We start from the raw sequence: 13,236 nt of genomic DNA on the forward strand, positions 1-13,236 counted from the left end.
AAGTTGTTACAGGTCTGTGAGAGCCAGAAATCTTGCTTGTTTGTAGGTGACCAAATACTTATTTTACTGAGGAATTTACCAATTAATTCATTAAAAATCCTACAATGCGATTTCTTGGATTCTTTCCTCCCATTCTGTCTCTCATAGTTGAAGTGTACCTATGATGAAAATTACAGGCCTCTCTCATCTTTTTAAGTGGGAGAACTTGCACAATTGGTGGCTGACTAAATACTTTTTTGCCCCACTGTAGAGCAGGGGTCACCAAACTTTTTTTTTTTCTCTGGGGGCCACATTGTCGTTCCTGACTGTGATGGGGGGCCGGGGTCGGGTCAGCTATATAACATAGAATTGTATGACCCAGACAAATATGACCACCAGCAGGCCTCATTGTGTAGTAGAGATTACTAGCCTGGCACAGCCACCCCCACCGCTATATCAACACTTGATTCCTGGCACATATTTGTTTATCTTTACTAGTGGTTTGCAAAAGTAGTAATCGAGTCTTCACACTTTGTTTTAATTTGAAATACCACAGATATTCCATTTATTTATTTTCTAATAAAAAAAACATAAAAGCTGTCAAGGTATGAAACATCTGCCTAGTTGAGGTGATTGACACTGGCAAAGGTGAGTGGAAAATTATAAATTGCAGGGTTCTCACCAGGATTTTTTTTTAGCGTAATGGGTTATGGCGAGGGAGCGTAGCGACCGAGCGGGGGGATGGTGCGGAGATTTTGAAAAATCATGCCCAAAATTGGCCATATTTGACGTTCCTGGAGGGGATAAATTGCATTTTTTATGTTGTATGTCCTTGATGGAAAATTGTTACATCTTTGGATCTTGGCAATGTGTTACCTACTGTTGTATTTCACTGAACTACAAAGGGTGTTGTCAAAAGATATGTAAACTCAGACACAACCAAAGAGATAATGAATGTTTTATTGTATTAAGAAATTAAGAAATGCCTGAGCACATAAAAATAAAAAAAAAACAAATTGCATTTTCATTCAGGCATAACATACACCCAGCCCCCTTAATAAATAATTAATATATAATCTAAAACTATTAAATGCCTCCTATGTCCTTTCCTTCATCTCCTCCAACCTCTCTTGTGCCTGTCTCCTTATAGAAATATAACGATGGATGGCATGCAGGCAGATTACCAGTGTGTTAATGTTAGCCACAGTGGGATCCAGTAAATTAGCGCTAATCATCCGATACGTGCGCCCTGTCATATTGCTAAACCTGCTTACAAAGTAGACGTTTTCATTCATCAAAGGGCTTTGGGTTAAGTTTTCAAGCGTGATGGAAAACCTGTAGAAGTGGTGCACTTACATTTCTAACTGTGAAGAAAGAGCGAATGTCTCTTTTTTTGCGAGGGGGTCCGTCATCCATTGTCATTCACCGAAGTCCAGCTCAAGAGAAAGTTATCGCCAGGATCTCTCTCTCTCTCTCTCTCTCTCTCTCTCTCTCTCTCTCTCTCTCTCTCTCTCTCTCGGAACTGATTTCCAGGCATGGGTTTCCTAACAAACGTAGGCTGATTTTGACACCTTGAAAACTGCTCAAGTGCGCAGGAAAAAAAAAACTTTTGGCGATGGTGATGAACAACTGAAAACAACCGTTACGCTATATTAAAAATTTAGCGTAGCGGGGGGAAATTACCGTTGCGGTCTGAAATTTTAGCGTAGCGGGCCGCAACCATATAAAGCGCTGGCGAGAACCCTGAATTGTAGGTAGGCCTGTTGATATTAATAATAATTGTGTGCAGCACTTAATAAAGGTCAAATAAATAGGCCTATAAAATAAATACATTTAAAAAAAACAGTGAAAATTATAATATGAGCAATAGATCACAGCAGTTGTGCTGTGTCCTGCACGTCATTGCTCTCATCCATGGCCAAAGCAAAAAAATCGAATTCTGACGCCTAGTCATAGCAGGTGCGGAGAGACTCACTGCGTTGAGCGCATCCTTCTTGTCGGGACACACCTCCTCGGCCGCAGCAAGCATGCATACTTTAACAAAGTCCCCATCAGTAAACGGCTTTCCATGGGTAGCTAGTAGGTGAGTTACCTTATAGCTAGCTCGGACAGCAGCCTGGTTGATCTGGGTTTGGGGAAGGAATACATTCTGTTGTGCAGCCAGTCCGCATTTCATCCTCCGAATCCTGTCTTCTCTTGTTTGCCCTCGCAAACTAGCATACTCTTTGTGGCGGGTTTCGTCGTGACAACGCAGATTATATTCTTTGAAAACCGACACACTTTCTTTACATACAAGACAAACTGCACGGTCCTTAGACTGAACGAAAAAATAATCGGTGGTCCACTGTTCTTTAAAAACTCTGCACTCTTTGTCAACTTTTCGCTGACCGCTAGCCATTTTGCTGTCCTGAACACTGACCGTTCTCTGCACGTGCGCTGCCTGTCATTGCTTGATCGCGAGCATATGACGAAAATTCAGAAAATATGAATAGTTCATTTTATAACTAAATATCAATTTTAACTGATAAAATCAACAAAATACAAGATGCAGGCATGTTATTATTTGCCAAAAAGCAATTTAAAAAAATAGGCCATGACCACTTTTGGGGATTGCCTCATAGGACCGGTTCAAGTGGTGGGGGCCAGTCAAAGGGGGGTGGCGGGCCGGAGTCGGCCTGCGGGCCGTAGTTTAATGACCCCTGATGTAGAGCTTTCTAAGAAAAAACAGCATTGGTCGGAACAACATTTTAAAGATGAACAAAAACCCCCCAATTGTTTTTTTTTTTTTAATATACTGACAGATAACATCCATACAAGACATGTTTGAGTGTTCATATGTGTACCTCAGAGGCTCCAACTTGGGGAAATTGCAACGAGGGAGATTCTTCCTCTCTGCGAGTAGCTCAGAGGGAGACAAGCAGGGCTTGAAATTCATATATGTTTTCACCAGCCAGCCGGACTAGTTACCTTCCAAAGTAACTCGCCAAACAGAAAATCAACTCGCCAAAATTTGTTCATGTATGAATTTTACTTCTGTCAAAACTAACACAAAAGAGAGTAGTTCCCATTGTTCATGACTAACGTGCATTTATTTCAAGACCCGAGTATTTTGATACTGTTTTTTTGCACACTTTACAAATTCGCATTTGCTGTTCCACGTCCTCCTCGCGATATCGAAAAAAAAGGCCAGATGACTGACCCCTTACTAGTTCTTTTCGGGACCAATTTGTCCGCTTCCATTTTTAATTTGTCGCTGAAATTGACAGAGCTTACACAGTAGCCTGTGCAACACCAGCGATTGCACAAACTGAGTCAGCGCTGTAAACTGAAATGAGGAAATCTTCCCGCAAGTTCCTTTCAGCACCGAGATGTCGCCCGCAGAATTTTCGGGGAGATATCGAGTATATTCGATATATTGCACAGCCCTAGTCTGAATCTTCGCTATCTATCTATCTATCTATCTATCTATCTATCTATCTATCTATCTATCTATCTATCTATCTATCTATCTATCTATCTATCTATCTATCTATCTATCTATCTATCAATCAATCATTTTATTTTTTTTCAACTAGCCAGCCGGGCTGGCTAGTGACAGGAATTACCCGCCAAATGAAAATTAAGTCGCCTCAGGTGACCGGACCACCGCGAATTTCGAGCCCTGACAAGTTTGGGCGCGAAGGCGAGTTTATATATAAAAATATGAGCGGCACGGTGGTGTAGTGGTTAGCGCTGTCGCCTCACAGCAAGAAGGTCTGGGTTCGAGCCCCGTGGCCGACGAGGGCCTTTCTGTGCGGAGTTTGCATGTTCTGTCCGTGTGGGTTTCCTCCGGGTGCTCCGGTTTCCCCCACAGTCCAAAGACATGCAGGTTAGGTTAACTGGTGACTCTAAATTGACCGTAGATGTGAATGTGAGTGTGAATGGTTGTCTGTGTCTATGTGTCAGCCCTGTGATGACCTGGCAACTTGTCCAGGGTGTACCCCGCCTTTCGCCCGTAGTCAGCTGGGATAGGCTCCAGCTTGCCTGCGACCCTGTAGAACAGGATAAAGCGGCTAGAGATGATGAGATGAGATGATTCACCACATTTCGTGTCAATTAAATTTTATTAATAGGAACAGATCTAGATAAATCCACTGACTATAGACCGAACTTTAATATGCCTAAAGTCAATGTTAATGTCAATAATGACTATTATAAGTTGCCAATGGTAGACCCTCTGATGATGTTCTTCTAATAATATTCTATTTCTAAGTCTAAGTCAGTAAAAGTCAGACAAGTTGGTTAGAATCTAACATCTGGTCTGGTGATCTAACCTTGTCAGATATAGGGTCGTCTTGCTGCCGTCCAAAATAGTCCACCATTCGTCCCAGGCGACCATCGCAACAGGTGATCCCAACTTTATCTCGGTGATTTTCTGATATTTTTTCTTCGTAGTTTGGCTTTCGCCATTTCCACCAACGTAACTTCGTTTCATTATCTCATTCAAGAGAGCATAGTCAAAGATGAGCACGCGATAAATGCAGATGAAATGCAGACACAAAAAAACAAACAAAATGGTTGAGTATCGCGGGTTTTCTCGTTCTCTCGCGCGCATCATTAATAGCGCCATCTGTATGCTTTATCGGTAACTGCCAAGACATTGGGTGGGCTCAAGTGTGTACCCTGCAGCGTACCGAATTCCGCTCGACTCATATGCGTGCTTGATCTGTGCGTGCATGCCTCCGGCATTCACTCCAATCCCCCCGTTACGCCGATCGGTGTACCAACCGGGGAATTGGCATATACCGCGGGGTACACACTTGAGTCCACCCATACAATGTCAGACACACAAAAAGTGGAAATTCAACTATTAATTTTCATCAACATAAACGTATCAAGTTATTTATTTTTTTAACTAATCATGTGTAGTCAGGGTGGGCGGGAGATTTTTATGTTGTCAGCGGGAGGTCGGGAGGATTTTCTAAATTATCCCTAAAGCAGGAGAGCTCCCGCCCACGGCGGGAGAGTTGGAGCCTCAGGTACCTGTGTCCAGATTTTATTAACTGGGTGCTGACATCTTCCTTTCGCCGAGGTTCAGTACAAATTACGCGAGGGAATCCGAGATTGTAGCGTCACTTAGACGACTTACTGAGGCTGAGATCTAGTGGCTACATTACTTCTAAACTCTTGCAAACGGTCCCAAAGATGCCCGAGTGTCAAGCATTTGGGTGTAAAAAAATAAGCCAGATCATTTTATGTGACATGCTTTTTTTTGTTGTTTTTATTCACTGAGAAAACGCTATCTTTGTAGACGGCACGAATCATCTTGCTATGGCAGTGGGATTGTTGACTAGTATCTGCATCAGTACTGCATATGCATCGGCAAGCCGAGTGAGATTTAAACTTCATAAAACTGAAGTCTGTTGATCCGCGTCTTTTGTTGCTAGTAAAGATCACACGGTTACAGAAAATTTTGGAGTAGATTTTTAGAATTAGAAGCCTTTATTTGGTATGTGTACATTACAGCACAGTGAACTTTTTTCCTCTGCATTCAACCCATCTGAAGCAGTGAAAACACACAGAGAGAGCAAGCACAGTGGTGCCTGGGGACTTTTTTTTTTAAGAATTAGAAGCCATTATTTGATTGCGCTGTGTAACGAAGGTAAATGGTGTCCTAGTGTGCCGATAAGGTCACAGGCGAGTATCTGGTTTCAGTGCAAAATGGTCTGTTTTTAGCAATATCATAACCTTTTTTTTATGGATAAATTATTATAAAGCTTTTTTTTTTTTTTAAATATTTATTTAAACATGCTGAGGGCACACCAGGGCACTTGTTGTAATCGGCAAACGGTGTTTATTTTTGGGTTTTGTTTGACTGTAAGCAGCTTTGACTTACCATGGGCAACCTCGAGAATTGCAGCTGGATAATATGATAATGCAATATCAATATCGTAACAAATCACATTGAAGTACACGTTTCCAAGATATCGCATATCTGTCAAATGATTGATTTTTCTGCCACTCGTTTATCCTTGTTTACCTTGATAAAAGTTGTAGACTCAATATCACAGTGATGTAGAATTCTCAAATCTGATTGGTCAGAATGTGTCTAATAAGTAGGGGATAATGTACAGCCTGACGGAGAGATCAGGACCCTTGTGAAATCTTGAGTAAAAAAAAGATTTTATACTTCTGAAAAAAAAAATTGTTGGATTTTGATTCTACAGTTGGAACGAAAAAACTCTGCAGCCTTCTTAAAAGATTAACCTACATTTTAATGTTTATGTTGATGTTTGTCCTCATTCATCTGTTTCCTTTTTCCTTCTGCACTCTGTTCACTGTTTTCTTGTTCTCTTTTTCTTTCCTTTATTAACCATGTTAATCAAAAGTCTCCAAATAAAATAAATATTAAAAAAAAAAAATCTTCCATGGTGTTTGTGATGGAGTAGGCTTGGGGTTTTTTGGCGCCACAGGATGTCATGAATGAGCTCATGTTGTTAAGCAATAAAATTTACCAGACTTCTTTCTGCAGCTTGATGTGATTGCAAGCGGTCCACGTTTTTATTTCACGCTTTTGGAAAGGGTATCCGTAAGAGTCTGCACTTTGCACTTTGAAAAGGCTTTGACGTCTTTAGGACTTTGCTCTTGGGTATTTCCGCTGCGTTTTCTTTTTGTCTTTTTGATGTTGAGCTAAAGGGAAATAAGAGGCAGTTGAGGAAGCAACTTTTTTTTTTTTTATAGGTGTTGTAAAGTGACAACAGGAACTCCATTTTCTTGCAGACGTTCCACAACATTAAATGTAACTATAAAAAAAAAAAGCATGACATTCATTCATAAGTAAAGAGTTGTAAATGTTCGCAAATTATTGAGGAATAAGAAGAATAAACCACATACTGTTACTTGCAAATATTCCACTTCAGAGCAGTACCAGTAACTCTGTATTGGGTCACGTCACGTCACAAAACCCAATGGTTGAATATTTTCCTCTAACCGCATGCTCGGAAGTGTTTTATCCCTTACACACACCACACAGTACACTTTCTGTACAGTAGAAAGCTAACTGAGATTCAGTCACAGAAACGGCAGAAAAACTTCACACAGTGTCAGTACAAAACAAACTTCTGCATAATAACACTTCATTTGTTAGTCATTAGATTAAATTATGCAAAAATTATACCAGAAGTGACATCAACATTTTACTTTTAAACATCAAAACGTTTATTCTGTTCTGGTTTCAGCCTGACTGAAGATTATGAAGACTGATTCAGACTGAAGTTTAAACTATGGAGCTGTACTGGTACATGTAAGTCAGAATTTTCTCCTCTTCTTTTTTTAAACTTTAATGTCCCAAGGAACCAAATCTACAATTGCTGGTTAATGAGGTTAACATTGGTCTTCTGCGAAAGTCTGAATAATTCAGCCCTAACGTCAACATGATCCTCACCAAACTTGGCCCTCCTTAAAGCTATACTGCCTTTCAGCTTTTTCAAGTTTAGATCATAAAAAGAATTTTCCCCAGCACCCGATTATTTTTGTTTAGTGGACCAAAAGCTACTGAATTCAAATCACAGACTTCCATTTTTATTAGGTCCCCCCCCATAGAACAATTAATGAATTTAGGGCCCTAAATTCTCTGCTATTTTTTCCTGCTTCACCATGACCTAATTCAAGATACTACGTCATGCATGACATGGTGGGCTTTCCCCGTTTACGCAAGGCATTGTGGGATACAAATTTGAAACAAGAGAGAACAATGGAGGACGCGAGTGTGCGAATGAAACGTGAAAGACCAACTCCAGTAACGGAAAGCGAGAAGAAAAGGCATTATGTTGCGAAGGAAAGGAAACGCAGGACCAAACTAATAAATATCGGCGGTCAGCGAGCACCTTGGTGTGGTCAGCTGTTTGTTTAGCGACAGAATGATGTAACTGTCAGTGCACGGTCAAGGTAAACCTGTGCATGCGCACACGGACTTCCTCTGTCTGCTTGACTGCGCGAAGCGAGCGATTTCATGCTCATTATTTGCTCAGGACTCCCCTCAAATTAAATAACATCCCAGTTACAGAATGGCCTGATATTTAGTGAGGTATTACAGAAATAAACCTCTATCACAATGACCAAATTTCAGAGGGAACTAAATTTCAGCAATGAAATCGAAAGGCCGTCTAGCTTAAAGAACTGAAGGCAAATTTTTTTTTATTATAAAAATTCTATATTTCTCATTCTATTAAATATAGGAATGCATTTTTGATCGCTATTTAGTCACTGCAAGAGCAAGTTATGAGTGTTTGAAATATGCTCTGTAATATATCAGTCCATATGTCAAAGCAATGGCTGTAAACGAGATTCGTTGAGACCTGTGTGAGACATCATAGGACAGAAGTAAAACGTACAGCGGACATCAAAGTGACCAACATCTGCCAACGTTGTCAAAAGACGCGCGCGCCCTCTTTCGAATGCTTATGTAATCAAGCCGGAAGTTTTGTTTGTTTTGATAGCAATCAGGAAAGTTTGAAAAAAGTATGCAGTAATCATCATTTAAACTCGTTTTTGTGCAATATTTTGTTTGGAAAACAGTTTTCAAAATGGCGGCACTGACACCTGGCTGACACTTCACGCTTCGAAGTCTTGCACAAGTCTCGTGAAGATCACGTGGATAAGCGACGCCTGCTGTGGACCAAACGAACTACGTTCAACATGGCTAAAAACCGAATAGGCCGATAAGCGTAATATTTAATTGCAATTAGTTGCCAATACGAGTCACGATATAAGGTTACTAAAACCGAAAACGTAATTGAATAACACGTTAATTAAGAAATAAAGCAAGTTTAAAAATGACTTCAGTTCTCCTTTAATTGTAAAGTGAGTGGGACTCATCATAGGGTGTGAAAGCTTTGAGATTTTGTTAAAATCGTTTTCATGCCTGGATAGTCCTTGGAATTGAAGAAACAGCCAACATAGTGATTGTAGTGTACTGTGATGACTATAAATCTGTGTGCTGGTGCATGTGGGGTAAAGGGGTTAAACAACCCCTACTTCCTGCCTACTGTGCTAATCAGGTGTTCAGATTGGAATATTATTCCACACCCACATCTCCGATGGTGCTAATGAGTGAATTCAGTGCATGTTTGATTTTAGATACAGTATATACAGATATATAACAAGTTAAAAGAAAACCAGTGGACTTTTTTTGCTCGGCTCCCCGTGTCCCCTGATGAAACATTTTTCTATACTGATGGATGGCAGGCTCTTCCAGGATGACTCCGCCTCTCCATCCACACAGCACAAAGACCCACTGAGTAATCTGATGTTGATGAAAATTATGTAAATCATGTGCTGTGGTCCTCAGTCACCAGAACTCAATATCAGTAGATTTTGTCCCAACATGTGAAACAGTGTTCTTCACCATCATTAAAACAGTAATTGAGGGGATATCTTTTGGAAGAATCAAAGACAGAGGCACATTGAAGCTGTTCGGGGAGCTCGTGGTGGTCCACCGTACTTTTACATACTTCGGTTTTATTTGTATAGCGCTTTGACTTTAACAGCAGACATGGTCACAAAGCATCTTTACAGAAATGTATAAATTCCGGATATAAACTTTTTAAATATATAGCCTACATTCTACAAGTGTGGTGTATAGGATCACTAGACAGCTTACTGGTACGTCATCAAACCACTCCGTGCTGGTCAAGGACAAGCAAGGCAACAGCCTCACCACTGAGGAAGAGAAGGTGGCAAGATGGGTACAGCATTTCCAGAAAGTACTGAATCGATCAGACCCAGCTGACTCACCGGAGTCCCCCGTTGCCAACGAACTGCTGGATATCGTTACCAGCCCACCAACTGAGGCAGAAGTCAGACTAGCCATCAAAGCCATGAAGAATGGGAAAGCAGCAGGTATCGACTCCATCCATGCAGAGATGCTGAAAGCTGACCTAGACACCTCCAGTAAGGTCCTCACTGACCTCTTCAAAGACATCTGGAACGAGGAAGCTGTCCCCGATGACTGGAACAGAGGCCTTGTTGTGAAGCTCCCCAAGAAAGGTGACCTCCAGGCCTGTGATAACTGGCGAGGCATAACACTTCTCTCAGTCCTGTCGAAGATCTTCTGTAGGGTGGTTCTTGGCAGAATGGGCAGAGCCATTGATGGTAGACTGAGACAGGAACAGGCCGGCTTCAGGAGAGGCAGGGGGTGCATTGACCAGATCTTCACGTTGAGGAACATCATCGAGCGGTGCATTAAGTGGAACACCCCTGTACACATCAACTTCATAGATTTCCAGAAGGCGTTTGACAGTGTGCATCGAGAGACTCTATGGAAGATCCTGGCCTCCTGTGGTGTACCCCCGGAGATGGTCACACTGATTAAAGCTCTTCTACCTGGAGTTCGAGTGCAGTGTCATTGTAGATGGACAACTGTCAGACTGGTTTCCTGTGAGGTCTGGTGTGCGACAGGGATGTGTCATCTTCTTGGTCACCATCGATTGGGTGATGAAGAATGCCTGTGACAAGCCCAGAGGCATCCAGTGAACCCCATTCTCCCAGCTAGAAGACCTCAACTTTGCGGATGACCTTGCCGTACTGTCCACCAAGCTTACCCACCTCCAGCAGAAAACGGACAGGCTGAGTGACTTCGCCGCCAAGGTGGGGCTAACCATCAGCACTTCCAAGACCAAAGTCATGAGCGTAAACACCAGATGTGAAACGCAGGTCACTGTGAATGGCGCTCTTCTAGAACAGGTCAGTGACTTCACTTATCTTGGAAGTGTTGTTAGCACAGACAATGTGGCACAGAAGGACATACAAGCTAAACTCGGCAAAGCCAGAGGTTCCTTCACCAGACTCGAGCCAATCTGGGGATCCAGGCAGTACAGCACCACTACAAAACTCAGGCTGTACACCAGTTTTATCAAACCAGTTTTGCTGTATGGCTCTGAGTGCTGGAGGGTGACCAAGAGCGACATGAAGAAGCTCAGCATTTTCCACAACGGATGCCTCAAGAGAATCTGCCGCATTTTCTGGCCCATGAAAGTCTCCAATACAGAACTCTACCAGAGAACCAGCAGCCAGGACATCACCATTGAGATCAAGCACCGCCGGATGCGATGGTGAGGACACGTCCTCAGAATGGACCAGTCGCGTACCCCAAAGATCGCACTGAAGTGGACACCACCTGGAAAAAGGAACCAAGGACGCCCGAAAACCACATGGAGGCGTACCATCATGCACGAACTGAAGGAGATGGGGCTGTTATGGGGTGAGGCACAACATGGTGCAAACAACAGGAACAAATGGAGTAGGGATGTTAACCGATGACCGTTTGACCGATGGTTGACTGAATCAACGTCAACCGGTTAATTTATTTATTTATTTTTTGGTTGTCGGTTAAAAAAAAATCAATTGTTTTGAAGCTGTCGATTTTGGAGCGGAGAACCTGGAATTCTGTGTTGTAAACGCTTGGGGCATGCCATGCGGTGTAAGGACGACAGCTGACAAATCAGAAACACCCATTCAGTCATGTCCCGCCCTCCCACCCCAGTTGAAGACAGCTGCCACTTGGCGAAAGAAAAGTATAGACACAGGCTTTTTAGCTTATAAATTACTATTTTTTTTTTATTATTATTATTAGAAGGCACATGGAGTTTAGTCCTGCCTTGGCCAGTGCATTCTGAAAGTATGTTTCGGTCTGTAGCCAACAATGCATGTTATTGCAGATCAGATCTCTCCACGCAAACTAAAGGCGCAGATGCTGACTTTTGGAGGGAAGGGGAGAGAATGAAATGACAGCGGTGTCTGGAGGGGGAGTGACAAACGCAGCTTTTATATCTGTGAGCCAAGTCGGTGACGGTTTCAGAGCAACTTCAATACCATGCAGTAATGGTGTGTTGATATTGGTAACGGCGTTATAACGATTGTAGCTACCGTAAAATACCAAATAATAGCCCGGGCTATTATTTGTCTCAATCACGTAAGAGACCCGGCGCGTATTAGAGACTAGGCGGCTATTTGGAACAGGCGATTAATTCCTTCTTCACAAACACCTTCCCCAAAATCTACCTCAAAACGGGGGAAAAAAAAATCATTCTCAGATAGGCCTACTTTTAACCAGTATAACTTACAGTTTGTTTAGAGTTAGATTACAGATAGCACGGTGCCGACTTCGGGGAATTTTGAAGACGCGCAGAATGCATCTTCGCATGGCACAGTCGGGGTGGATAAAGGATAAATCACACACCTTTTCCTGTTAATGACTAGTTAAGTGCATGCTTTACAAAATAATCAAGAAACCACACCATTGTCTGTGCGCAGCACTGTGATTTAATTACTCTGCAAAGTTATGGTCACTTGCTATCACCCTCACCCATGCAGCCTCCACCCTTTGCGCTTCGCGATGTCTGTCAATCTGAAATTGCATGGAGGGCGCGACGTTGAAGCAACATAATTAGGGTGCGAAGTGTCAAACCAAAGGGTTTTTTCTTATGCTGAAAAATAAGTGACCTGCAGTGGCTACATACTGTCATCTTGCATTCTCACGTTTCTCTCCAAGACGTCTCCCTATTTGGCCGATATGAGCCTGTTCCCCGAGTGAGTTGGTACGGTGGCTCGACCCCGTAGAAAACTTAAAGTTCGGATGAAAGTTAGTTGAATAGGTTACTGACTTGTAGGCCTACATGTTGCCTGCCTGACGCGTGCTTCTGCCCAACTTGCACGACAGATTACTTGTTGAAAAGGCCCCTTGGATTAGATTGGCTGCGAGCAGACTGAAATGCATGTTAGAACGCTCTCACCTTTTTTGTAAAGCGTCTTCCAGATCCGAATGGGTAAGGGCAAGTGAAATGGTATAAGGTCTTTAATAAAACTCAGTGTGTGCTTTGACGCATGCATTCGGCAATTTAGGTCGTTTAACAGAAGCAGCAGTCCAACCTTGGAAACCCGCAGTCCTCAATGTCACCACACACGCTGGCTTTCGTTGGGTATACCCAAAGGAGTATTCCTCATTCGATGACGTAAGTGATATCCCACACACCCATGTCAAACGTAATTGGCTAAGACATCTGTCAAAAGTTACGGAGTTGCATTCCTCAAGAAATATTACGGTAGACCAAGATTATAACATTGAAATGGCATGTTTATTATCACGTAAGTTACGTGTAAGTTACGTGTCATTCTGAGATGCGCAGATAGACAGTAAAGGGAATTCCGAATTCCCTTTACTGTCTATCTGCGCATCTCAGAATGACACAGGACAATGGGCGAACTAGATTTTTTTTTTTT

At 42.3% G+C, this 13,236-nt stretch overlaps 1 protein-coding gene across 3 annotated transcripts in view; it reads left to right on the forward strand.

Moving 5' to 3' along the window:
• si:dkey-118j18.2 (uncharacterized) overlaps nucleotides 1-13,236 on the forward strand; it is a 50,908-nt gene that overhangs the window by 10,542 nt on the left and 27,130 nt on the right. For all 3 annotated transcript variants that reach the window (XM_060899994.1, XM_060899993.1, XM_060899995.1), the window contains exon 2: nucleotides 7,197-7,261. In XM_060899994.1, coding sequence (XP_060755977.1) covers nucleotides 7,242-7,261 — 20 coding nt within the window. In that variant the 5' untranslated portion in view covers nucleotides 7,197-7,241. The remainder of the gene's footprint in view (nucleotides 1-7,196; nucleotides 7,262-13,236) is intronic.

The sequence above is a fragment of the Neoarius graeffei genome, chromosome 19 (genome assembly GCF_027579695.1).
Source record: "Neoarius graeffei isolate fNeoGra1 chromosome 19, fNeoGra1.pri, whole genome shotgun sequence".
NCBI classification, from domain to species: Eukaryota; Metazoa; Chordata; class Actinopteri; order Siluriformes; family Ariidae; genus Neoarius; species Neoarius graeffei.